Source organism: Myodes glareolus, chromosome 27 (assembly GCF_982192425.1).
Source record: "Myodes glareolus chromosome 27, mMyoGla1.1, whole genome shotgun sequence".
Lineage (NCBI taxonomy): Eukaryota > Metazoa > Chordata > Mammalia > Rodentia > Cricetidae > Myodes > Myodes glareolus.
In genome coordinates this window covers 10,302,739-10,330,197 of record NC_142052.1, presented here as the reverse complement: position 1 = coordinate 10,330,197, position 27,459 = coordinate 10,302,739, and the positions used below count along the sequence as shown (strand labels likewise).

Sequence of the window (27,459 nt, the reverse complement as noted above, 5' to 3'; positions counted from 1 at the left end):
ATAGTTCCAGAACAGGCTCTAATGCTACAGAGAAATGTTGTCTCAAAAAATAAAAGTTCTTAAATGTTACATTTTGTCCATTAATGGGAGTAGATTAACTCATTTGAAATATGCACACTATGAAATACTATTTAGCCGATTGATATGATTAAACCAGAAGGACTTGCTATGAAAATTCAGTCAGATAAATTAATATAAATATCACTGACCCCAAGTAAAAATGAGCCCAAAATGTTGAACTCACAAAAGTAGTGCATAGAATGGTGACCCACTGAGTCTAGGAGAACAGTGGAATCTGAAGACAAATTGGCCAAAGGATAGAAAATTTTGAATAAGCAGGAAGAAGAGATTCAAGAAATCTATTATATAGCATGCTTGCTAAAGGTAGTTTTAATGTTATACTCTTAAAAAAATTGCTGAGAAAAATTTTTAAGTCTTGTTACCACATAGAGTAAAAGATTTAGAACATATATTAATTTGCTAGATTTATCCATTTATAAATGTTAAAATGATATGCTGTGTATTACAAATGTATACAACACTTTTCAATTAAGTTAAATTTAAAGGAAATTTTCTCTTCCACCCTGCTATTAGAGATGAACAATTATTAATCGCATGTTTGCTCTGGGTTAGGCAAGTTCTTCCTACTGAGCTGGTGTTTTCTTTGAATGTTGCCCGATTCAGGGATGTTACGGGGCACAAAGTCAGCCTTCCCTGGGCATATGTTGAATGGATGATGAGTGTTGTTTATTGTCTTCACTGACAATACATCCACCAAGTCACACTACTGAAACCAAACTCTTCAACAGCTTGCAACAATCAGACAGCTTTTAGACTGTAACCAGTTGGTTGAGAAAATATTCCTTAGAAAATATTTTCAAAATGTCTTATTACTGCAAATAAAACTGAATTTTAATGTAAATGTTACTCTGAATTCTATTGCAAACACATATATTTAACAGAAGATACTATCTTTAAAACTGTTCTTTTTTCTTTTTGGTTTTTTGAGACAGGGTTTCTCTGTGTAATTTTCTGGAACTTGCTCTTTAGAACAGGCTGGCCTTGAACTCACAGAGATCTTCCTGCCTCTGCCTCCTAAGTGCTGGGATTAAAGTTGTGGTGCCAATTCTGCCCAGCTAAAACTAATTTTATGTACACATGTTGCAGTAACAGTTTCCTTAAAATTAGAGCATACATTTATATTCTGTTTATATGGTATTTATATTATACAGCTTTTTAATAACTCAGTAGCTAATACTTTAGACTTATTTATTTTTATAAAAATGTCTGATTTATTTACACATTGTTCTATGTTTGCAAATAATAAAGGAAACTTCTTTAGGAATCAATTGTACTGTATCATCATATCATAATGTGCTAAGAAAGAGATCAGAAAGACCCAATGGATTTTTTCTGCTATAACACTATTAAGCAATATTACACCATATTAAACACTGAATCCTCCAGAAAAATAAATATCAGATCACCTCATTCCAGCATTTGTATGTGTTTGAATAAGAACCTATGTGCATGATGAAATTATCAGTTTGTAAATATAAGCTATCCTTATTTTGCCTCATTGTTCAAATCTTTATCTGAATTCCAATACCAAATATTCATTCAAAATATATTAGTGTAGGAAATTGCTAAATCTGAAAATGTATGTTCTTTCAGTTAATACTTTATTCTTATTCATACAGGAAAATACTTTCCATTCCATGATTTTGAAACAAAATAATTAATGTAATTGTGAAATAATCTTGCGTCATAATCTCTAATCATATCCCTATTTGTATATAATACATTTTTCAATCAGTTTTAACATTTGAATATTTGATATTAGATGTCATTTTAAACATCATTTAAATCAATGGAAAATAAAATGAAATTGCATTAGGAATAAACAATGCTTTTTTTTCTTTACCTCACCTTGCATATCTGACCAATTCTAGCATGAGTGGCTTTTCCAGAATGTTCTCCATCTATTGCATTCTCTCGGAAGAAAAAATACACTTTGTCGTCCTCAGGATTGTCACTCTCTGGGATGAGATGAGCACTGATGAATCTAGGATCTGAGAAAAACATTGTATTTATTAATCTGCAGTTTAATGAATAAGGATATTCTATGGACTTTGTTTATACTTTCTTTTGACCCCTTTATTATTTGTTAAGATGGTAGTTTCCTGGCTTAATTCACTTTTTTGGCTTATTTTACCTCATGCCTATTCATTAGGAAATATATTAGAAATTAGAGTTATCTAAACAAAAGCTATTTAATTTTGTTCAGAGTGTTAGGCATGGGTACAAAACCCATTTAGAACAAATTATTGATTATCCAAATCCTTTCCAATCTTGAGAGTTATCAAGTGTTCCTTGTTGCTGTATGCAGTTACTCCTCCTTTATTGCATAAAATTACATAAAATCCTCACCTGTTTCTTCTTGTTTTCATTAAATACTTGGTGGGGGGCAAAGGTGAAATCTGTGTAATCAACAGAACTGACTGTTCCCACTCATTTTCCCGTTCCCAGCTCAGAATATGGCGACATTGTTTTACTCTTCAGACCAAGACTGCACTCTCATACTCTGTGTTCTGTCCAGCAGTCTGTCCACACCATAAAACAGCTCCAAGGTCAGCAGTGCCAATGCAGATGACCAAACGCTTTTCAAGCAGTCTGTTCCTAGCTTACAGTCATGCATATTTTTCACACAACCACCTTAATGCTCGTCTACCCCATCACGTTAGTCTCCAGTTGTTGCATGTTCTGCACCATTGATTTAATAATAAAATCAGCCAGGTGCTGTTGGAGCACGCCTTTAATCCCAGCACTTAGGAGGCAGAGGCAGGTGAATCTCTGTGAGTTCAAGGCCAGCCTAGTCTACAGAGTGAGTTCCAGGACAGGCTCCAAAGCCTGTTTTGAGTAACCAAAACCAACTAACCAACCAACCAACAAACCAAACAACCAAACAACCAAACAACCAACCAACCAACCAAATAAATATATGAATGATAAATATAAAATCAAAATACTTAAGATGACCAGGGTTTGAGACCTTTTTTGAACTACCTGACACATACTTACTTCTGCATACTTTTTCTTCAAGCCTTCTTCAGGACAGAAATGCTAACACCAATCCTGGTTATGTTAAACATAACATATTATGTTTATGCTCAATCCATTCTGTTTTGAAGCTTGTCTCTCTGGGTAACTCTGGCTTCAAATAACCTAAGGCTTAAATCTGAGAAATCCTACTTTCCTCGGGTCTTTCTTCAAATATCTTATTATTGGGTAGAGTGTTGACATCTGTTCCTCTGTATTTATTCTATCATATGTCTTTTTCCCAGCACTACTGAGAGATCTCATCTGACTGATCTCATTCTGTCTGTTTCCGTATCTCCTCCTCCACCTTCTCCTCCTCCTCCTTCTCTCTCTCTCTTTCTTTCTCTCTATCTCTCTGTATGCAAGTGCGCTTGTGTGTGAATGTGTATGTTTCTGTCTCTCTTATTTAAACTCCTTTATAACCTGCCTTCATCCCTACCCAAAACTATAGAAATTAGCACATTTGGCTAGTGCTGTAAATTATAAGCTTAAACTACAGCTTAAATATAATAAAAATCAAGAGTTATTAGTGGAGAAGGGAAAGAAGTGGAAAAATAAGAAATAACGCAAAATCTACTAATAACAGCAGAAAGTGCATCAGCAATCTTCAGAGTCCCTCCTTAAAAAAATACTTTTGTAAATAACTGGTCTAATACGGCTGTCTCTCCCGTAAACAAACATTGTTTAATAGTTTATAGGTGTTATAATGCACCAAGCTGTGAAGTTGTTTTCAACTTATAGAAAGATTATTTTTAGGATAGTAAAGACATATAAATAACCTCACCCACATGGTCAATTTTGTTATCAAAGTAATAATAATATATATTATACATATATAATATCACATAGTATATATGTATATAATATATATCATGTAGTCTCCACCATACTTAAGATATATAGGAACTGAACAGATCACAAAATTAACTTTATCTGTGTAAAATCCATGACATCCAGTCCTGATCTTAAGCCTTAAATAATTACCATAATAACGTGCTGTATAACTGTGACATCTTTTTGTGTTTACTCTGGGATGATATGCCCCTAAGTGAACCTCACAAAGATACACACCAAGTCATCTCAGGCTACGTATACAGACCCTGGAAGTAATGCAGAACACATAAAATGTCTCCAGTGAGCAAGAATAATGGAGTAATCATTTAAGAACCAACCAACGAAGTTGGTCAAATGTCACCTTACAAACAGATGCAGTTCTACAGATCCTAGCCTAACAAAGACTTCACAGTTACTAAATTTAACTACCTTTCCTCAGATTCTTTCTCGTGGGAAATTAATCTAATTCAAATCTAAGGTTTCAGCAAAAAGCCCACGTTTGTAAGAATATAATTAACTTAATAAATTTGAGAGAGGAAGTAAGATAATTTTCAACACATTTTCTCATGCCCAAGTATCAACTTAAGAAAATACCACCATCTACACATACAATACTTTATTTTTTTATTATTTTGCATTTTAATGCATTTAACACTACTTAGGTTCAGTATAGCTCTATGAGAAAGACTGTATTGTGTTTTCAATTAAATATTCAAACAGATTTATTTTTCAGGCATTTTTTATCATCCGTACTATCAATTTACTAAATATTTCTCACCATCTCCTCTTTATTTTTATTATAGAAGATCACAAGTTACTATGATAGAAATCTTCTGTACTCATGATGGTGACGGTCACCAGACATCCAGCACGTAAATGTTCTAATTTCTAAACTGTACAAGAAAGAGTCAAACTAAGAGTTTGGAAAAAAATAACACTAAAGACATGCCTCGAGCTTATTCTTAGAACTTAAGCTGTGAGGCACAAAGAAAGAAAACATGCACAAGGTGACAGAAACAACAGGAAACATTGTGTCCACAGAGAAGACAGAATGGAGAGGAAGTAGTCAGAGTAGGCCATGGAAAGCTAAGAGATGCTGTGTTCTTGTCATGGATGTGCGCCTCTTTACTCAGTCGGAAGAAACAACAAAGCATTTGAAGCACAACATTGCTACATTCCACGATGTGGGAGCGTTGTTGTGGCTTAGTTGCTTCAAGAATAAAATAAGAGGGGCTGGAAGTGGGCACAATAAGGGCACAGTGAGGCAAGAAGGAAGACTGGCAGATCGAGCCGAAGCAACCCCAGAGACACAATGGATGCAAAAGCGACCTGGTCAGCAAGGTGCAGTGAAGATGAAGTAAAGACACAGGGGCAGATTAATTTTAAATTAATTTGACGATACAGCCTAATTAATTCACTGGTAGAAAGTTGAATGCATGGTGCAATGACTAAAACCATGAAAAAGAAAGAAGCTTCTGCTTTAAACCAGTGGCTGAAGAGAAGTCTTCAGACTATGTGAAGAAGTGTCAAATGGAGAGGAAGAACGTGGCCTCAGTGTACCACATCTGAGACTGAAAGACATGCCTTTTCCTACATGTCATGAGAAAAAGAATTGGAAGGAAGGTGGCCACATTTGAAGTTATTTGAAATTGAGGTGGTGAAATGACTGGTGAGATGCTGGCTAAAATGGAATGGAGTATGGTTAACCCTTGTTGAGGTCTGAGTTTAAAAACGCTTCCTTGGAACTCATGACCACTTGTCCCCCAGCTTGCCAGGCCATCTCGGGTGGAGAGGAACCATTAGCACAGAGTGTAATGGGAGGAAATGGGCCTGCTGGGAAGTGAGCCTTCGGACTTTTAGTCCCACCCCATTTCCTGTCCTCTTACTTCTTAGTCTCTTTGCTGCTCTCAGGATTCTTTCCACTTCCTAAACACAGACCTTCCTGACAGCATAGGCTGTATCCCTCAAATTATGGACAGTTAAACCTGTTCCCCCTCTGGCTGCCTTGGCTGGTATTGTATCATAGTGATATAGTGCCAAGGAAAGAAACACAGACCCCATACTGCAAGTACAGTGACTTAAAGTAGAAGGAAACCTCGTTATCATGATAGAGATGGGACCCCAAGGGTTTTCCATCTTTCCCTCTTCAACAACCCCCCACTTTTTTTGACTTAGCTCCCCTTTAATTACTTGATCTTAAAAAAGAAAACCTATCCCCAGAAGAAAACGTCTCCTCGGCTTCCTCTGAATGTTTCCCAGAGAATGGTGTTAGAGCCTAGCCCCTCAAAATTCTTCTCTCCTGGAACACACATTCCATGCATTCGACCTTGTCTTTGTCTGAATCCGTTTCACTGTCTTGCACCTTTCACTATGTATGGTGGCCTGAATAAGAGTAAACCCAATAGGCTCCTGTATTTGAAATACAGTAGGAAATGGCTACTATTTGAAAAGATTTAGAGGATTAAGAGATGTGGCCTTGTTAAAGCAAGGGTATCACTAACGTTGGACTCTGAGGTTTCAAAAGCTCATGCCAAACACAGAAAGAGCCTCTCTTTCTGCCTATGCATCAGGATGTAGGACTCAACTACTGCTCCAGCATCTGCCTGCCTGCATGCATGCCGCCATGATGACAATGGATTAAACCTCTGAAAATGTAAGAGAGACACAATCAAAGGCATTCTCTTATAATACTTGCAATGGTGATTGTGTCTCCTCATGACAATTGAACAGTGACCAAGACAGTGTGCAAACCCATTCTCCGGCAGCTGGTGCACATACCACAGTGAGAATCTCTACAACTCTATTCTCATCGCTGGTTTTCTTGTTCCTTATTTTCAGTTGTTCTGATTCTTTTTCTTCTTTGTGGATGATATTGTTTGGACAAGAGTATATAGTCAAAAAAATCAAATAAGTGGTTTGGTAAATGAATGAGTGAATCTCTGTAAGTAAAATGAATTTTTAAAAAAGAACCATGTTTCCTTTCCTTCTAAAATTACATTTGTATCTATGCTAGGGGAGGTCAGAGAATAATTTGTCAGAGTAGGTTCTCTGTTCAAGCATGAGGAGCTCCTATGGATTTTGCTCAGATTGGCAGACTTGTTGGCAAACACCTTTATGTGATTTACCATCTTGATGACCCAAAAGGTTTAGCTAAGGCTGGTCTTGAACTCATGGTACTACTGCTCCTATCTCTAAAAATGTAGAGTGTGTGCTACTACAAATAGGTTCCTCTCTTCTTTTCATCACTTGTTTAAGTTATTGTAGTAGCGCAAACCCATTCTTGATTCAGATGGCTTAGTTTGGGGGTAGAAAAGTGAATAGATTTTAATTAAAAACTACTTTGAAAAGTTATTACCTAATAGTGAGGTCTCAAAATGCTCTTCTGAAAGTTTGTGAAAGTTTTTTGAGGCTAAGAAAAGCTTTTCCTCTTTGATCTGCATTAAATAATTAATGAAGTAAAATTAATTTTCGGTCTGACATTTTTTCAAAATTAGATTTCATCAATAAGATTAAAATAACCCAAAACATATTCCTCTGTTCTCTGAGCTAAAAACAACACATATGTTACAGCCAGAGATGGTTATTGTCCTGAGAATGAGCAAGCAGTTCCACAACTTGCCTGGCCACCAAACCTTCCAAGGCAAAAGTTTACCAAGATCCTTTCAATGGGCCTGCTTTGCTACTTTATGAATTCTCCTTAGGAATCTATGACTCTTTATGGCCTTCACAAAAGAAAGTTACTCTGTCCGGTTACTCCCATCAAAAGAGACACAGAAGGGAAAGCTTTAGCCAACTGGTTGGTTTTCTTTTTAAGTCTGTGCCCTGTAAACCGCTAAAGCCAAAAGAAAAATGTCAATTTCCATTTCTCAGATAGGAATCCTTGATTTCACTGTGGTTAAATCCATTAAAACTAACAAACACACACAGCAAGATCTCTTAGTAATGGAAAGCTCCAGCTTCACTAGTTCCCTTCACATTTACATGTGCTTTACTCTGTGAGGTTTGCAAAACCCCAGGAGATAAGGTTTAAGGAATTGGCAAATGCACACACTTCAGGCTAATTTCTTGGGATGTGAAGCAGGAAGCTAATGCGAATGTATATTGAAACTAAACATCAAAAGAAGATGGCAAGATCCATTCTAATGAGATCAAAGTACATGGATTGCACCAGCATAAAACTTCAGTATAAACACTACGAAAGGTAAATAGAATTGGAAAGCATTCTCTCATTTGGGTAGCTTAAAGGACACACCTCTGGCAATAAGACCTTGTCTTTACAGATACTGTGGGGCGCTTTGCAATGCCCGGGGCACAGGGTAGAAGCTGAATAAATAATCTTATTTATTAATCTTGAACCATTGCTGCTTTGTGAAGCAGGGTCTCTTTAGTCTCGACAGTTGCAATAAATGCCGAATAAATCCAGCAGTGTTTCCGCCCCGTCATTATCTTCTGCAGCACCCCTTGACATCCTTCCATATCTCACCCCGCAGATGGCGGTTCTTGCAAAAGTCCCGTTTGGCACCACCTGCCACTGGTAACAGTACCACTCTGTTGAAACATTTTCAGCAGCTGCAAATTAAACTGTCCTTCAGGTGCAATCTCACACGTAATGAAAACGACAACTTGGCACGGGCCACGTGCTGTGTTTCCCTTATGAGTCATCGCAAAGCCTTAGCTGATTTCAGTGATGAACAGGTTTGCTGCCCTCAGCACTAAACTCAATCTGAATCCTAAGTATGTCCACATTTTGGCCCGCATTTGACTGGACTTTTCTCTTCGACCAAATAAATTCCACCAACTAGCGCCATGATAGTTTTTTTCCTGAATATGAATTAAATGCATATAAATAATAATGAGAGATTCAGAGCATCTGTGCATTTTAAGGTTATTGGTTATGTTCTAGGATGTAAATTTTATATAATTCTTGGCTACACATTAGTGATTTTAATCTGTTTTGCACAAGTAGCATCAGGCCTCGTGTGGGTTGCATCAAGGAGCGCTCAGACACTTCTAGTGAAAATGTGTCCGTGGTTCTGAACATAGCGGCAGGAGCATACCACACCTGTAGATAAAAGAAAAATCCAGCTCCCACAGTTTCCTCAATAGGTGGTGGCCCACTGAAGAGAAGGAAAGCAAGGGTTTAAAAGGTTGCTGAGTCATAACATAAATGCACATCTCTCTTTCCTGAAAATTTGACCTGGGATCGCACTGACATTAAGACACTAAGCTCTTCTGTGATAGGAATTAGACAAAAATAGGTCAAAATTATTTTTTTTACTCGTTAAATTTTTAATGTTAAGAAATACCAACTAGGGTCATGCATGGTGGTGAAAACTTACAATACCAACACTTCAGAGGCTAAGGCAGGAGGGCCATGAGTTCAGGGCTAACCTAGGCTACAAAACGTGTCACAATCCAGCCTGAATTATGTATGGGGATTTGCTCCCTATCCAAGAACAAAATATGAGTTACTGTTAACTAGCCTCAGTTTCCCCAAATGTCAGGAAGTAGCTCTGTCTGAGGAGTGTTTGGAGAATTGAAAAGGGGAAAATGCAATTTTACGTGTGTCTGTCTAAAGCATTCCACGGGCTTTCAAAACTGCTTGTGGCTATTAATTTATACCGGTGTTTATGAAACTCTGTAATATCCTATAAAGTATAAATGTTTAAAAGTTAATGGTAACATAAACTTTTACAGCTAGCAAAGCAAGCTGAATTAGACACAGGCCGATAAGGAAGCTATAAACCTGTTAGAACAACAGAGAGAAGGAAGCCTCACTGTAAATTCTCTCACGAGTAAAACCCCATTGTTTCCAGGACTGAAGCCCCTGGAATCAAAACATTTACCAAGCAACTAGCTGGCAAGTTGGGAAAGGGGAAAAGGCATCAGAGAAGACAGCCAGCAACCAGAATAGCAGGCAAAAGTGACGGCTTTCTTCCCTTGGCTTTGTCCAGAAGGGCAAACAAAAGTCCCAAAGAACCAACAGTTCGGGAACAAGGCCCAGCACATTGAGAATGCAAGGCATGTAGCTTCAGGTCGTTCCACATTCCTCGCTAACAACATAAGCAGAGTAGATATATCATTTTTGGCTGTGGAATAGAGAGGCGTCTGGCTGCCAAGGAACAGGCCTGGAAAAAGTTTTGAAGTTTAGCTGGCTGGGTAGCTGTAAGAAGCCCTTGGAATAGTTTAACCCCAGGAAGGTTGTAAGAGCAGCCACATCATCGGGAGAGAAGGGAGGATTCCCAGAGAAAATGAGAGAGAAAGTCACCGAAAGCAACAGGTCCTGCTGCTGATGGCAGAGCTTCCTGTGTGGATCGTACGTCTTTCTGATATGCACTCACCCCGAAAGAGATTAAGATCTAGAGGATGTCAAAGGAGAGTTTGTAACTGACAGAACGTGGACGCGGCCAAGCCCTTTCTCCTGACGCTGCCTCATCAACTGTCTGTACTTATTATTCTCCCGTGAGCCCAACGTGGCGGAGGAAAGCTAATTGCTGCACTATATGAATTAAGATACTTGGTTTTGACATTAATGAAAAGCTGGTGAGAAGGCTTACTGCTCGCTGCGATAACTCATCAGCACTATTTGAACTAAATGGTCATAACCCGCGCAGATGTCTGCAGCGTTCCTCATCCGAAGGGAAGTTACAGCAGAGGAAGTAAAGGCCTTTGGGGTTTTGGGCTTATTAGCATAAACATGTAAAGTTATCAAAACCAAAACTGTGGAGTGTCATGCCTTCCGCCACACACATCAAATCCCATTAACCACCTTGTTTCTCTTATGAGCACTGTCACTGAGGAAGGAACAGCTTTCCACTTTCATCTTCCCAATTTTATTCTCCACGGTCCCCCATTTCTTCCTTGACGTCCTTGGGAGGAAGGGAGTCCCTTTTCTGTGGACCCCCACACCCTACTGAAATCACCCATTTTGTGAAACATGACCCTCTATCCTGTGCAAAGCCCACACTCCTCCAACCACTCCTGCCCCCTCACCATTACACAACGATGACGTGACATGTTTGCAGACACGCCCAGACTGTGCACGTGTTCCTGGACGGGAAAATGTGGACTTCATCAAATGGCTTTCAACTGTCCCCCAGCCAAACGCAACTCCGGGTTCAACTCCCTTCAAAACGCTTGGCACCCTACCACCTTAGCATGCCAGCATTCAGAATTTTTTTATTCTTTAATCCTCTTCTACTGTAAATTGTGACAATGTTTTCAATGTATGTTTCCTATCTTCAAAAAAAAATCCCCTTTCTGCAAATTCTTCAAGTGCATTTTTTCCCATTTCTGTATTTGCTAATTAACCTTTACAGTGCTGAACATTGTGCTCCTTGTCTTAGCTCTGCAAGGCTAAGTTTGCCATCTAGCATCACTTCCCAAGTTCTTAAAGGTTTTATTTTGAGATACTAGTTGAACTCTACTCAGTACCATTGCACAGTGGCCTTAAAGCCAGTGGCCTGCCTTCGCTTAGTTGCTGGTGCTATAACTGCATGGTGGTAATCATGCTTCTTAGCTCAGTATCTGTCTTGATATTTTATTCATAAAGTGAAAATATGGGGCTATCACAAGGATTAAACAGCCTAGCAGATCTAATATACGTGCGTTTGGTAAACGCTCCTATGAAATAAGGAGCAATCTTATTGTTACCTCATTTTACTTCTGCTTCATTATTAAACCACAATTTTTCCATAAGAATTTGTTTTAGAAGAACATTATTGAGGTTGGCAAATGTATTATTGAAAATGGTAGAGGAAGATTGAAGTCACACACACACACAAAATCCAAGACCATGACCTCAGTCCTTTTAAAACAAAACAAATCAAAAAAACAAAACAAAAACAAAAACAACACCAAACTGAGGTAGCCATAGAAAAAAGAAATGCTATTCAGAGGCCAGGCAGGACTGTGTTGGCATAATTGTCCATATGGACATGGACAAGACACATGGCTAGGAGACTCAAGACTTCATTTCCAGGGCTGAACCTTCAATAAATAGGTTCTTAGACACATCAAATCTACACGGATCACAGTATCAATGGATGATTGTTTGTCAAAAACTAATTTATATAGGGCACAGCCAGCCTTGTATCCTGTGTTTTAAGTTATATTTGATGAAAGCAAAGTTACATATGTGTGTCTAAAAATTGTGAAGGATTAAAAATTACTTTGGTGTCAAATACAATATAAAAATTTTGAGGAAGAAAATAATTTGGACTCTACTGTGCCCTGGGTGAAGTGCTCCCACTCCACTGTGCCCAGGGTGAAGTGCTCCCACTCCACTGTGCCCTGGGTGAAGTGCTCCCACTCCACTGTGCCCTGGGTGAAGTGCTCCCACTCCACTCCATTGTGCTCTGGGTGAAGCATCCCCACTCCACTGTGCCTTGGGTGAAGTGCTCCCACTCTACTGTGCCCCGGGAGTAGTGCTCCAACTCCACACTACTGTGCCCTGGGTGAAATGTTCCCACTCCACTGTGCCCTGGGGAAAGTGTTCCCACTTCATCGTGCCCTGGCTGAAGTGCTCCCACTTCACTCCACTGTGCCCTGGGTAAAGTGCTCCCACTCCACTCCACTGTGCTCTGGGTGACATACTGTTTCCCTTTCTCTACAGGCATTTGGGATATTTAATTTAACCCAATTTCCTGGGCTGTTCCACTATGACTTATCACTACTGTCAACTGCACTTGCCTATACGCATGCGGTTATTTATTTAAAACTAGTTCACTCTCTTCCCCTCCCTCCAACCTGCTCCTCCTGGACAGCTTGCCAATAATGCATCACCATAACCCTCAGAAGCCTGTTAAAATGCCAGTGTCTCCTTTTTCATGACTGCCATCCTATTATCAATTTAAATTTGAAAGGACTTCTAAAGACTTTCATATCTATTTCTGCGTCTTAATTTTGTTTCATATATTTTTGTTACTCTATCAATGTTGTTTTGTAATGTTTTTATTCCAATAAAAACAGTTTTTGTCAGAATAAGAAGCATTATCCCTCACATTGAAAATCTTCACCACTAATGTAATGCATTTACACCCACTCTATGTTAATATCATCCTGGATACAATTTTTTTGGTAGGACATTAATATTACCTGGCACTTCAAAAAATACAATCACGTAATTTTCACAAAGGCATATTATTTATCAAAACTACAAGCATCATATTTTAAGTGTGGACACTTCACTGCATGTGTATTTTATCTCACAAAAATGTAGAAGTACTGAAACTATGTTGACTGCATTTTAAAAAGGGAAGGTTATTAATGAATGGAGTTTAGGGGATGGATAGATAGAGGACAAATAAACTCCAAATCTGTAAAAAGTACAGGTAGAGTCCTAAGTTGTGCTAAAGTAAAATTGTTTTGATTTTTTCTACTTGTCATTCTTACATTGAAACATTAGAAAAAAGTTACATGATTCTTAAGACAAAAAGAATTTTTTTTTCAATCTTCAGCCTAAGGGAATGTATGACATATAAGGATTAAGACAAAATTAAATAGACTGAATATGCAAATGAATCATCATGAGTATTGGACAAAGCAATTTAATTTAATCTTCCATATTTATTATTTTATTCAATTTTTTACTGGACCATAATCAGCAGATTCAAATAATGTAATTAAGCATTTGCTAAAACCATCATTTAAGGTGCTGAAGAGATGGCTCCGTGATTAAGAGCACCGGCTGCTCTTCCAGAGGACAAGGGTTTAGTTCCTAGCACCCACATGGCAGCTTACAACTGTCTGTAACTCCAGTTCCAGGGGATCTGAGAACTTCATGAAGACATACCTGTAGGTAAAACATCAATGAACTTAAAAAAGAAAACTTCACGCTCAAAATTTGCTAAACCTTAACATGATCTATTTATATAAAACTGATGTGGGATGTCCTCCTGTGTATGTATTGCTTATACTGGTTGATGAATAGAACTCTCAGCCGATGGCTTAGCAGAGTAGAGCCAGAAGGGAAATCTGAACAGAGAGAAAATGTAGAGAGAGAGTAGGCAGAATAAAAGGAGATGCCAGGCACGCGCTGAAGGCAAAAGATGCCAGAGCCTTATCAGTAATCCACAGCCTCGTGGCAATACATGGATTAATAGAAATGGGTTAAGATATAAGAGCTAGCTAGGAATATGCCTGAGTCGTTGGTTAAACAATGTTGTAATTAATATATTTTTTGTGTGATTATTTGGGTCTGGGTGGCCAGAAAACGAACGTGCAGTCTCCATGTACATAAAACTGATTCTGCTGTTGGGTACCAAACATGGGGCTTCATATATGCCATGGAACTGTACTTCCAGCCCCCAGATAGTCCCATTTGCATAATGTGACTTGCCAGGTGCACAAATCAGTTCTCAAAAACAAATTCGTGATGCATAACATTTGTGGGGTGACTTTTTCAACAATAAGACTTGTCATGCTTATTTTTAATTTTAAACCTGTTAATTGACTTATTCTTGTCAGGTAGTCATAAAATTATTTTTCAATTATAATGATTCCAGGAAATTTCAGTCTAGTACAAGGTGGATTTCAAGAACTCTTGGAGTACTAAAATGGAAATACCTCAGTTAAGATAAACATTGAAATGCTACTATTTCTGGCTTCCTACCTTACAGGCGTTTTCTTCTAAACTGTACTCTGTGCTTCTCTCCTCTCATCTTACATTGTAATTTTTTGGCTCTAACAAGTTATAGACCAAGCAACTCTTGGACAATTTTGGGGGGGAATGACAAAATTATGCTTCTAGTCCTTGTATTTAGGAGTGGGGTTTCCCAGGCTCAGATTGTGTGAGTGAAATGTGATGGCTGACACTTTCAATAGTTCAACCATTCAGACAGCTGTGGTTTATAACGCCAAATACGGGGAAGAAAAGGGCGGATCATTTTACACTTAATCCAGGTAGATGAACTCTAAGGCTTATTGACTCTTCTCTAATTCTGTGTATTTATGCCTTCTTCCCCGTGATATGTATCTCTGCACTAGACCTCCAAGACCTAAACTCATGCCATGAATGCTCTCATTAGTTCTCAGTCACCCTTTCAGGGCTCAGGCTGTGCTTTGGAGTTATGTGGAGTATAAAGTAGTCTGTAATTAAATTAGATGGCTCTTCCACTTGAGTCACTAAAGTAGAACTTCATGCAGTAAGTCATTTCTAGAAAGAAAAATTAAATTATGTCACGATGTTGTAGGCACACTCCCATTCCTTTTGGGCATGGGTTTTATTTCATTTAAGAATTTCAAAGATTTAAGTCATATTTTATAGTCTCTAAAATTTATATAATATTACAAATATTTGGGGGAAAATATAATCATGCTCTTATATGCGATTTGAGAGATGAATAAGATAAATTGTGCTTTAAAGGCAAAATTGTGCAGTAAATGGAGTCCAGAGTCACAAAGTAAATATTTTTTTTATAAACTAAAATCAAAAGTTATATTATTTGAACCTGCAAAAAGTATGTTGGCAACTCTTTACTGCTATGACAACTGAGCTTCCTGTTTAGAAAGCCCCATGATAAGAGGTAATTCATATAATTGCACTTAGCCAATGGCAATGCTAAAACCACCGCTTAAAGGAAAAGTGGGAGAGTTTCCGGAAACACGGCGGTTTCTAAATCACCTCATTTGAAATGAAAGCTCGTTCTAATTCCCTTTACCAGAGAAGCCATCACAGTTTAGGCAATGTGCTTGCTCGGCATCATTAAATGAGTGTGTGTGTTTGACTTTCTTTTTCTAAGTTTCCACGATTAACTAAGGAACTAAGACACATACACAAGCCTGCCTTCCCGCATGCCCGCCCGCTTGCACGCACGCATGCTTGTCAAGAAACAAATCAACACAGGAGGAGATAGAGTACAACCTTGGTTTAAATCTTACTGAGAAGGGAGGAAAACACACGAGTGTCTCCCTTCACCGTTTTCTTCTGCCATATTCCATTCACTCCTACGGCTGAGAATAGAGACCGCCAAAGGCTGAGGAGCAGCTCAGATATGCTTCCGTATCTTTACATTTGTAATAATTTCACTTGGCGCCACTGGAGAGATGTCTCAGCGGTTAAGAGCACTGGCTGTTCTTCCAAAGGTCCTGAGCTCAATTCCCAGCAACCACAAACGTCATGTAATGAGATCTGGTGCCCTCTTCTGGCCCGGCAGACATATGTGGAGGCAAAGCACTGTATATGTAATGAATAAACAAATCTTAAGAAAAGAGTGGGTTTTTTTTTTTTTTTGAAGAATCCTGTGGTTCAGGCACAGTAAAAAAAAATAATAATTTCACTTGGATTAAATCTCCCTCCATGCATTAAGAACTTCAATTTCAGTTCACTGTTTCTTCATATCATGTTAAGATATTCTATTCGTTCCTTTTACAGTGTTCAAATCAACCAGAAAAATATCCATCTTATCTTTTAAGTTTGAACAAAACATAGCATACAATATATTTACTTTTTCAATATTTAATTGAAGAGATTTCATATTATAGAAGCATATACAAATGACAAGCATATACTTGTCATATACAAATTTGTTTCATACTTAGACTCTGGGTGCTTATTAATACAACCATTTTTAGCTATTTTTGTTTGGTGTTGTTGTTCTTAATATTATAGCTGCATCTAACATGAATAACTTAAAAATCTCTTCCATCTTTGTCTATGCTCTGACATCTTCCACAATAGCACCATACAATTTTATTGATCGTATATCTACTACATGATCCAGTGACAAACTGGTTGATAAACTGAAATCGTGTCCCCAAATGAGCAACCAAAATATGTAAGCAAAGTAAGCATTAAGTGCTTCATTAAGCCACCTGAAGTATAGGCATGTGTTTAATTTTTGACCATTTATTTGCCCAGAAGTAAGTCAGGTGTCAAAACTGGCATTTTGAGTCAGAATTTCATTAATAAAGACTGCTTTTCACATCATTCTAAAAAATATTGGCTTAAGCCATTCTGAATAAGTAGCCATATAAAGCGGTGTTCTCAGTGAAAATGTAAAGTCTGCTTCACGATGGATGGAGAAGCAATACTTTTGGTATCCACCCCTTTCCCAGGGCAGTCAGCAGTCTCTGGGTTCATTAAATATTGCGACACTTACAGGAGACCTTATTTTCTAAAGCATGGAGCCCATGTTTATGAAGAAGGAGATGGCCACGAGAGAATATGGCTGGCTTCATCACAAGAAATAATGATTCAGGGACCAGGAAAGATTTAGGTCAACTCGCATTTGACACAGGCTTTGGCAATTTGTAATGGCTTGGGTGTTCCTAGAGCTAGAATTTAATTATCCTGATTACAACACCAGAGATGGTCCAGCATTTCTGTCATTTACTGGTCAGAAAATGTTCTCAAAAGTACAGGAAAGTCAGAATATTAGCAGAAAAAGTTTGGTTGCATTATAATTAAGAGTTGTTATGACTTTGTTTGTAAGAGGCAATAATAGTTTTGATCCTTAAACTATTATTAAAATGCCTAATTAGATGGCGAAAGAAATTGAAGGCAGAAAAGCAGACCACATATAGCACAATTTTTGAAATGATATGATTTTGTAGAGAACAATTATTCATGCCCTGTTTAATCTGTAAGATCTTATTTTCTCTTCAGGAATAATAATTCATTTCACACTAAGTACTCTTTGTAGGTTTTGTACTTTGTACTCTTTCCTTTGTTTTTGTACTGTTCTTAATTATTTAAAATACATTATTACTTTTTATGTTTTCGTATCTTTTCCATGCAAATTAAATAGTAAGATAATTTTAGTTGTATTTATTCAATTTTGCTAATTAGTCCAAGGGGTATACATTTAGTTTCAATGTGTCTTTAAAGCTGAGTTTTCAGTGATTTAAGATATATACAGGTAAGATAGTTCTTTGTTTTGCGAAACACTTTAGGACAGAATGCATTAGGTTTGGCAAGCTTTTCTTTTTTCAAGAAAAGTGTGTTACTTTACTATTTATTCAAAAAACTATATGTAACTTAAGTATTTCCTCTGTACTGTTTTTGATAATATGAGGTTTATGCATGTTATAAAATATTAATAAATCTTATGATAATAAAATGTATATTTAAAAATTACAACAAATAATATTTTAAAAAAATCAAACAGAGGGTTCAAGTCCAGTAGCAATGGCCTCATTTTTTACCACTCAGAGCAGGCTATTCCTCCATCTCAAAGGTTATGCTATTTTTATTACTTCAGGCACTCTTTAAAGACTTGGGAGGAGAGGGAAATCTCAGAAGAAACCCAGTGCAAGTTAATAAACATTATCCTATAGAGGATTTCTACCGACATCAATTTAATTATTTCTCCAAACAGATCCAACTTATAAAACGTCAGCACCCTTAATTGCTAAGACTTTCAACATACAGTGTGATGGCATTGCAGGCAAGAGTATGAACTAAATGACCAGCTTATCTCATAATTGCCACTGATGCTGATAAACTTCTTGTCTTTGTCCAGTGAAGATATCCCACCAGCTCTAAGTCTGTTCCTGTTTAGGTTTCTAACAGAGACGTGTGTTTCCTAAACCTGATACATCATTTATTTATTTTAAATAAATAAGAGTTCCTCTCACTATATTTTCTACAAGGAATATCACTTAACATCTTTAATATGGGTTAAACATAATTTAAATTTGCTTTTTAATAGATTTATTTTTTCATTCATCCCTGAAAAATATTGGAAATATCTGTAATTATTATTTAAATATTAAATAAATACTATTTAATATTAATTATAATAAATTTATAGGGAATTTGACAAAAATGCAATGTAGTCATTAGTTGGTTAAAGGTGACAATAAAAAACAAAATTCTCTACTTTCAAAAATAATAATTTGCAAGATATTATTGACACTAATATAAGAGGTTAGATATTAAATAAAAACAAAAGATGGAAAAAATGACATGAATACATCATTCAGATTTATACAAGTCCCTAAATACTGGGAAATGATGCCATGTTCTGATTCTTTAATGAGAGAAACTCCTAATAACCATTGGTATGTAAGAATTTGATAATAAAAGCTACCAATTAGTATATAACAGTTCTAAAACCAGGGGCCTGGGTGGGAAGCACAACCGGGCAGGAGGCAGCTCCTGGGTTTCAATAGCCTGCCTAAGGACAGGTGGGCCCTGTGTCAGATCAGCGACATTCCTGGCCAGCAAGGGGCATTGAGCCCCTGGCGGCCATACATCAGAGGGGTGAGTTTGCTCATGACCTGCGGCAGAAGCCCGGCTAGGAGGAGTTCAGACTTTCCCGTACCCCTTGACTCCCTGGTCACCCTGCAGTGGTGGCTCCACCCTGCTAACCTCTCCGGCCTCCCATTCCAACTTTCATCCAGGTACACCTTCCTTTTTCCTCTCTTCTCCCTGGGGCCATAAAATTTTGCTCTGGGCCTGGGCAGGAAGCACAACCCGGCAGGAGGCATTTCCTGGGTTTCAATAGCCTGCCTGAGGAAAGGTAGGCCTTCTGTCAGTGAAGTCCCTGCCCAACAAGGGAACCTGACCCGATATCAGAAGATCCAATAGAGAGCATTTGAAGGAAGAAATGGGCAGACGCCAAGGCAAGAACTCCTACAACAATCTGAAAAACAACATGAAAACACCAGACCCCAACGACCCTACAGTAGAAAGACTTGAACACCTTAATCCAGAAGAAGTGGAAAAAAGTGCCATTATGAAAGCAATAGAGTCCCTTAAACAGGATATGAATAACTCCCTTAAAGAATTGGATGAGAAGTATAACAAAAAGTTTGAAGAAACAAGTAAATCTGTGAATGATACCCTGGGAAACCAAGAAAAAACAATCAAACAGGTAATGGAAACAGTTCAAGAATTGAAAACTGAAATGGAGGCAATGAAGAAAACACAAAACGAGGGCCGGCTGGATATGGAAAATGTAGGTAAACGAACAGAGACTACAGAATCAAGCATAACCAATAGAATACAAGAGATAGAAGAACGAATCTCAGAGTCTGAAGACACCATAGAGAAAATAAACGCTCTGATCAAAGAAAACGGCAAATCCAACAAATTCTTATCACAAAACATTCAAGAAATCTGGGACACAATAAAAAAACCAAATCTAAGAATAATAGGGATTGAAGGAGGAAAAGAATTGCAGATCAAAGGCCCAGAAAATATACTCAACAAAATTATAGAAGAAAACTTTCCCAACCTAAAGAACGATATTCCTATGAAGGTTCAAGAAGCATACAGAACACCGAATAGACTTGATCAAAAAAAAAAAAAAAGCATCCCCTTGCCATATAATAATCAAAACACAAAATGTTCAGATTAAAGAAAGAATATTAAGAGCTGCAAAGGAAAAAGGTCAAGTCACTTATAAAGGTAAACCTATCACACTTACACCGGACTTCTCTATGGAAACCATGAAAGCCAGAAGGTCCTGGATAAATGTACTGCAGAAACTAAGAGACCATGGATGCAAAACCAGACTACAATACACAGCCAAGCTATCGTTCACTATCAATGGAGAAAACAAAATATTCCAGGATAAAAACAAATTTAAACAATTCGTAGCCACAAATCCAGCCTTACAAAAAGTAATAGAAGGAAAATCGCAACCCAAGGAAGCCAACACTGCCTACAATAACTCAGACATCTAGCGACCCTTCACAACCACAACTGAAAGAAGGGAAACACACAAACTCTACTACACACAAAAAATAAACATAAAAAAATAATAACCGGAGTCAACAACCACTGGTCATTAATATCACTTAATATTAATGGACTCAACTCACCTATAAAAAGGCACAGACTAAGAGATTGGATACAAAAACAGGATCCAACATTCTGCTGTTTACAAGAAACACACCTCAACCACAAAGACAGACATCTACTCAGAGTAAAGGGTTGGGAAAAGGTTTTCCAAGCAAATGGACCCAAGAAACAAGCGGGTGTGACCATTCTAATTTCCAACAAAATTGACTTCAAACTAAAATCATTCAGAAGAGATGGAGATGAACATTTTTTACTCATTACAGGAACAATTCATCAGGAGGAAGTCTCAATCCTGAATATCTATGCCCCTAATATAAAAGCACCCACTTATGTAAAAGACAAACTTTTAAAACTCAAGGCAGTCATCAAACCACACACACAAATAGTAGAAGACTTCAACACACCTCTCTCACCAATGGACAGGTCATTCAGACAGAAACCCAACAGAGAAATAAGAGAATTACTAGAGGTAATGAATCAAATGGACTTAACAGATATCTATAGAACATTCAACCCAAATAGGAAAGAATATACCTTCTTCTCTGCAGCTCATGGAACCTTCTCGAAAATTGACCACATACTCGGTAACAAAGCAAACTTCCACAGATACAAAAAAATATTAGTAACCACCTGTGTCTTGTCAGACCACCATGGAATAAAGTTATAATTCAATAACAATTCGAACACCAGAAAGCCTACAAACGTGTGGAAGTTGAACAGTCAACTACTGAATCATCCCTGGGTCAAGGAAGAAATAAAGAAAGAAATTAAAGACTTCCTTGAATTTAGTGAAAATAAAGACACAATATACTAAAACCTATGGGACACTATGAAAGCAGTGCTAAGAGGAAAGTTCATAGCACTAAGTGCCCAATTAAAGAAAACGGAGAAAGCACACATTAGAGACTTAACAGCACACTTGAAAGCCCTAGAAAAAAAAGAAGCTGATTCACCCAGGAGGAGTAGAAGACTGGAAATAATCAAACTGAAGGCTGAAATCAACAAAATAGAAACACAGAAAACAATCCAAAGAATCAATGAAACAAAAAGCTGGTTCTTGGAGAAAATCAACAAGATCGACAAACCCCTATACAAACTAATCAAACGGCAGAGAGAGAACATGCAAATTAATAAGATCAGAAATGAAAAGGGGGACATAACCACAGACACAGAGGAAATTCAGAGAATCATTAGATCTTACTATGAAAGTTTATATGCCGCAAAGTTGGAAAATGTAAAAGAAATGGACATTTTTTTAGATAAGTACAATATACCAAAGTTTAACCAAGAACAGGTGAACAATCTAAATAGACCTGTTAGTCGCAAAGAATTAGAAGCTGTTATCAAAAATCTCCCTACCAAAAAAAGCCCAGGACCAGATGCTTTCAATGCAGAATTCTACCAGAACTTCCAGGAAGAGCTAATACCTACACTCCTTAAGGTATTTCACAATATAGAAACAGAGGAGTCATTGCCAAACTCTTTTTATGAAGCTACAGTTACCTTGATACCAAAACCACACAAAGACACAACCAAGAAAGAGAATTACAAGCCAATCTCACTCATGAACATCGACGCAAAAATTCTCAATAAAATACTGGCAAACCGAATCCAAGTACACATTAGAAAAATTATCCATTATGATCAAGTGGGCTTCATCCCAGAGATGCAGGGTTGGTTCAACATACGCAAATCTATCAATGTAATCCATCATATAAATAAACTGAAAGAAAAAAACCATATGATCATTTCATTGGATGCTGAAAAAGCATTTGACAAAATTCAACACCCCTTTATGATAAAGGTGTTGGAGAGATTGGGGATACAAGGATCATACCTAAATATAATAAAAGCAATATATAGCAAGCCGACAGCTAACATCAAATTGAATGGAGAGAAACTCAAAGCCATTCCACTAAATTCAGGAACACGACAAGGCTGTCCACTCTCTCCATACCTCTTCAATATAGTGCTTGAAGTTCTAGCAATAGCAATAAGAAACATAAGGGGATCAAGTGGATTCGAATTGGAAAGGATGAAGTTAAACTTCGTTATTTGCAGATGATATGATAGTATACATAAGCGACCCCAAAAACTCTACCAAAGAACTCCTACAGCTGATAAACACCTTTAGTAATGTGGCAGGGTACAAGATCAACTCCAAAAAATCGGTTACCCTCCTATACACAAAGGATAAAGAAACAGAGAGGGAAATCAGAGAAACATCACTTTTCACGATAGCCACAAATAGCATAAAATATCTTGGGGTAACTCTAACCAAGGAAGTGAAAGACCTATTTCACAAGAACTTTAAGTCTTTGAAGAAAGAAATTGACAAGGATACCAGAAAATGGAAAGACCTCCCCTTTGCTCTTGGATTGAGAGAATCAACATAGTAAAAATGGCAATTCTACCAAAAGCAATCTATAGATTCAATGCAATCCCCATCAAAATCTCATCAAACCTCATCAAAGACCTTGAGAGAACAATAATCAAGTTTATATGGCAAAACAAAAAGCCCAGGAGAGCCAAAACAATCTTATACAATAAAGGAACTTCTGGAGGCATTACCATCCCTGACTTCAAACTCTATTACAGAGCGACAGTATTGAAAACAGCTTGGTATTGGCATAAGAACAGAGAAGTCGACCTATGGAATCGAATAGAAGACCCGGATATTAACCCACAAACCTATGAACACCTGATTTTCGACAAGGGAGCTAAAGCTATACAATGGAAGAAGGAAAGCATCTTTAACAAATGGTTCTGGCATAACTGGGTGTCAACCTGTAGAAGAATGAAAGTAGATCCATATCTATCACCATGCACAAAACTCAAGTCCAAATGGATTAAAGACATCAACATTAATTCGACCACTTTGAACCTGATAGAAGAGAAAGTGGGAAGTAGTCTACAAGATATAGGCACAGGAGACCAGTTCCTAAGCAGAACACCAGGAGCTCAGACAATAAGAGAAGCAATGAATAAATGGGACCTCCTGAAACTTAGAAGCTTCTGTAAAGCAAAGGACACTGTCAGTAAGACAAAAAGGCTATCTTCGGACTGGGAGAAGATCTTCACCAACCCCTCATCAGACAAAGGTCTGATCTCCAAAATATACAAAGAATTCAAGAAACTAGACACTAAAACTCTAATTAACCCAATTAAAAACTGGGGGTACTGAACTGAACAGAGAATTCACAACAGATGAACTTCGAATGTCCAAAAGACACTTAAGGTCATGCTCAACCTCCTTAGCGATCAGGGAAATGCAAATCAAAACCACTTTGAGATAGCATCTTACACCTGTCAGAATAGCTAAACTCAAAAACACCAATGATAGCCTATGCTGGAGAGGATGTGGAGTGAGGGGAACTCCCATCCATTGTTGGTGGGAATGCAAACTTGTGCAGCCACTGTGGAAATCAGTGTGGCGGTTTCTCAGGAAACTGGGAGTCAACCTCCCTCAGGACCCAGCAATTCCACTCTTGGGAATATACCCAAGGGATGTCCTATCATACTACAAAAGTATCTGTTCAGCTATGTTCATTGCTGCATTATTTGTAATAGCCAGAACATGGGAACAACCTAGGTGCCCCCTCAATAGAAGAATGGTTAAAGAAGGTGTGAATTCTATACACTTTAGAATTCAGCGGTAAAAAACAATGACATCTTGAATTTTGCATGCAAATGGATGGAAATAGAAAACGCTTTACTGAGTGAGGTAACCCAGACCCAAAAAGAGGAATATGGTATGTACTCACTCATAAGTGTATTCTAGCCATAGTTAAAGGTCTTTGAACCTATAATTTGTGATCCTAGAGAAGCTAAATAAGAAGGTGAACCTGAAGAAAGTCATATACTTATCCTCCTGCATATTGGAAGTAGACAAGATTGCCAGGCAAACTTGAGTACATGGGGGGTAGGGGGGTGTAAGTAAGGGGAGATGGTTAGAGAGAAGGGTGAGGGGGAGGACTGGGAATGGCTTGGGGAAATGGGATGGGGGGAAGGGAGGAAGGATGGATATGGGAGCAGGGAGGTATATATCTCAAGTAAGGGAGCCATTTTAGGGTTTGCAAGAGACTTGATTCTGGAGGGGTTCCCAGGCCCAAGGAGAGGTCCCCAGATTGTTCCCTGGGCAGCAGAGGAGAGGGTGCCTGAACTGGCCTTGGCCCATAACCATACTGATGAATATTTTGCATGTCACCATAGAACCTTCATCTGGCTATGGATGGAGATAGAGACAGTGACACATATTGGAACACTGGACTTAACTCCCTAGGTCCAAGTGAGAAGTAGGAGGGAGAACGTGAGCAAGAAAGGCTGGACCAGAGGAAACCTTCACCTGATGATAGATGGAGATAGAGACGGAGACCCACATTAGAGCACTGGACTGAGCCCCCAAGGTCCAAATGAGGAGCAGAAGGAGGGAGAACATGAAAAAGGAAATCAGGACCGCGAGGGGTGCGTTCACCCTCTGATACAAGGGGACTAATCTAATGAGAGCTCACCAAGGTTAGCTGGACTGGGACTGGACGAGCATGTGATCAAACCAGAGTCTCTGAATGTGGCTGACATGGGGGCTGACTGAGAAGCCATTGACAATGGCACTGGGTCTTGTTTTGTCTGCATGTACTGGCTTTTTGGGATCCTAGTCTGTTTGGATGCTCACCTTCCTAGACCTGGAGGGAGAGGGGAGGAACTTGAACTTCCCACAGGGCAGGAAACCCTGACTGCTCTTAGGACTGGAGGGAGGAAGAGAGGGAGTGTGGGGGGAATGGGAGGATATGGGGAGGAGGGGAGGAAGTGGAAATATTTATAAACAAATAATGAAACCAATAATCATGCCTAGTCTCCTATGATTTTGAAGTTTTAAGGAATGAAATCCTTTAGTATATTAAGTTTCCATCATCCCTTTATAAACACTCAGTTTAATACAACAATTGAAACTGTGCAGCTAATGAAACACTTATAAACTTAGAAAGTTCCCTGTGTGAACTGCTACCAGTGTTGGCTCTGCTTCACTCGTGTTGGTTGCATTTGTTGATTTTAAGGCCCAGACACAGAAAGGACTCAATTTACTGTAACGGTGAAATCGCCAATGGTAGATCACGTGAGTGGGAAGGAATGATGTGTTCCACTTTCCTCCATTTCCAGGCATTTCTTTTTATTAAACAATATTTTGCTGTGTTACATTTTTTACTCTGGCTTTAATTACGTTTTTTTTTTAATGATCAGAATTGTTTACCAGTGAAATAATATCTTCTAAAATATATAGTCATATTACCCGCAGGTTCACTGATTCTAGCTGATTCCTATATTTTTCTTTAAACTTAAATCGACTTACAGTTTCTCCTTATCTGAAACTATCTCTTACACACATTTTCTAAGAATATTTGGACACGTGTGTGCCTTGCGCATAGTCTCATGCCCTTGCACTGTATGATGGTTAAACTTTAGTTTGTGTTTCTGATGTTCACTTGACCCTGAAAACCAAATAATAATTATTTCACTTGGACCTAGGGAGTTAAGTCCAGTGTTCCAATACGTGTCCTCTGTCTCTATCTCCATCCATTGCCAGATGAAGGTTCTATGGTGACATGCAAAATATTCATCAGTATGGTTATGGGCCAAGGCCAGTTCAGGCACCCTCTCCTCTGCTGCCCAGGGAACAATCTGGGGACCTATCCTTGGGCCTGGGAACCCCTCCAGAATCAAGTCTCTTGCAAACCCTAAAATGGCTCCCTTACTTGAGATATATACTTCCCTGCTCCCATATCCATCCTTCCTCCCTCCCCCCATCCCATTCCCCCAAGCCATCCCCAATCCTCCCCCTCTCCTCTCTCCCTAACCATCTCCCCTTACTTCCACCCCCCCCCCCCCCCCCCCGTGCACCCAAGTTTGCCTGGCAATCTTGTCTACTTCCAATATCCAGGAGGATAACTATATGATTTTCTTCAGGTTCACCTTCTTATTTAGCTTCTCTAGGATCACTAATTATAGGCTCAAAGACCTTTAACTATGGCTAGAATCCACTTATGAGTGAGTACATAGGGAGGGAGAACGTGTTCAAGGAAGGCAGAACCAGAGGGAACCTTCATCCGACGATGGATGGAGATAGAGAGGGAGACCCACATTGGAGCACCGGACTGAGCCCCCAAGGTCCAAATGAGGAGCAGAAGGAGGGAGAACATGAAAAAGGAAGTAAGGATCGCGAGGGGTGCGTTCACCCTCTGATACAAGGGGACTAATCAAATGAGAGCTCACCAAAGCCAGCTGGACCGGGACTGAACGAGCATGTGATCAAACCAGTCTCTGAATGTGGCTGACATGGGGGCTGACTGAGAAGCCATTGACAATGGCACTGGGTCTTGTTTAGTCTGCGTGTACTGGCTTTTTGGGATCCTAGTCTGTTTGGATGCTCACCTTCCTGGACCTGAAAGGAGGGGGGAGGAACTTGGACTTCTCACAGGGCAGGAAACCCTGACTGCTCTTGGGACTGGAGAGGGAGGAGGAGAGAAAGTGGGGGGAGCGGGAGGGTATTGGGAGGAGGGGAGCAACTGGAAATTTTTATAAATAAATAAGTAAGTAAATTTAAAAAAATAATTATTTTATTAGGAAGTAAATCTCCTTTACTTTATGGGTCAACAATGACTTTTAGGTATAAAGGCCTTTTGTAAACACATGCCTATGACCTCAGATAGATGCTAAGTACTCCTAGAGTTCCTCACTTTCTGTGTATGTTATCCTGGAAGGCTGGGTTTCTCCTACTCAAC

At 38.6% G+C, this 27,459-nt stretch overlaps 1 protein-coding gene across 3 annotated transcripts in view; it reads right to left on the bottom strand.

Annotated features, from left to right (window-relative positions):
• The window catches only part of Sema3a (semaphorin 3A), a 475,159-nt gene that overhangs the window by 43,152 nt on the left and 404,548 nt on the right, over positions 1-27,459 (bottom strand). For all 3 annotated transcript variants that reach the window (XM_085684250.2, XM_085684251.2, XM_048433584.3), the window contains one exon: positions 1,930-2,072. In XM_085684250.2, coding sequence (XP_085540376.2) covers positions 1,930-2,072 — 143 coding nt within the window. The remainder of the gene's footprint in view (positions 1-1,929; positions 2,073-27,459) is intronic.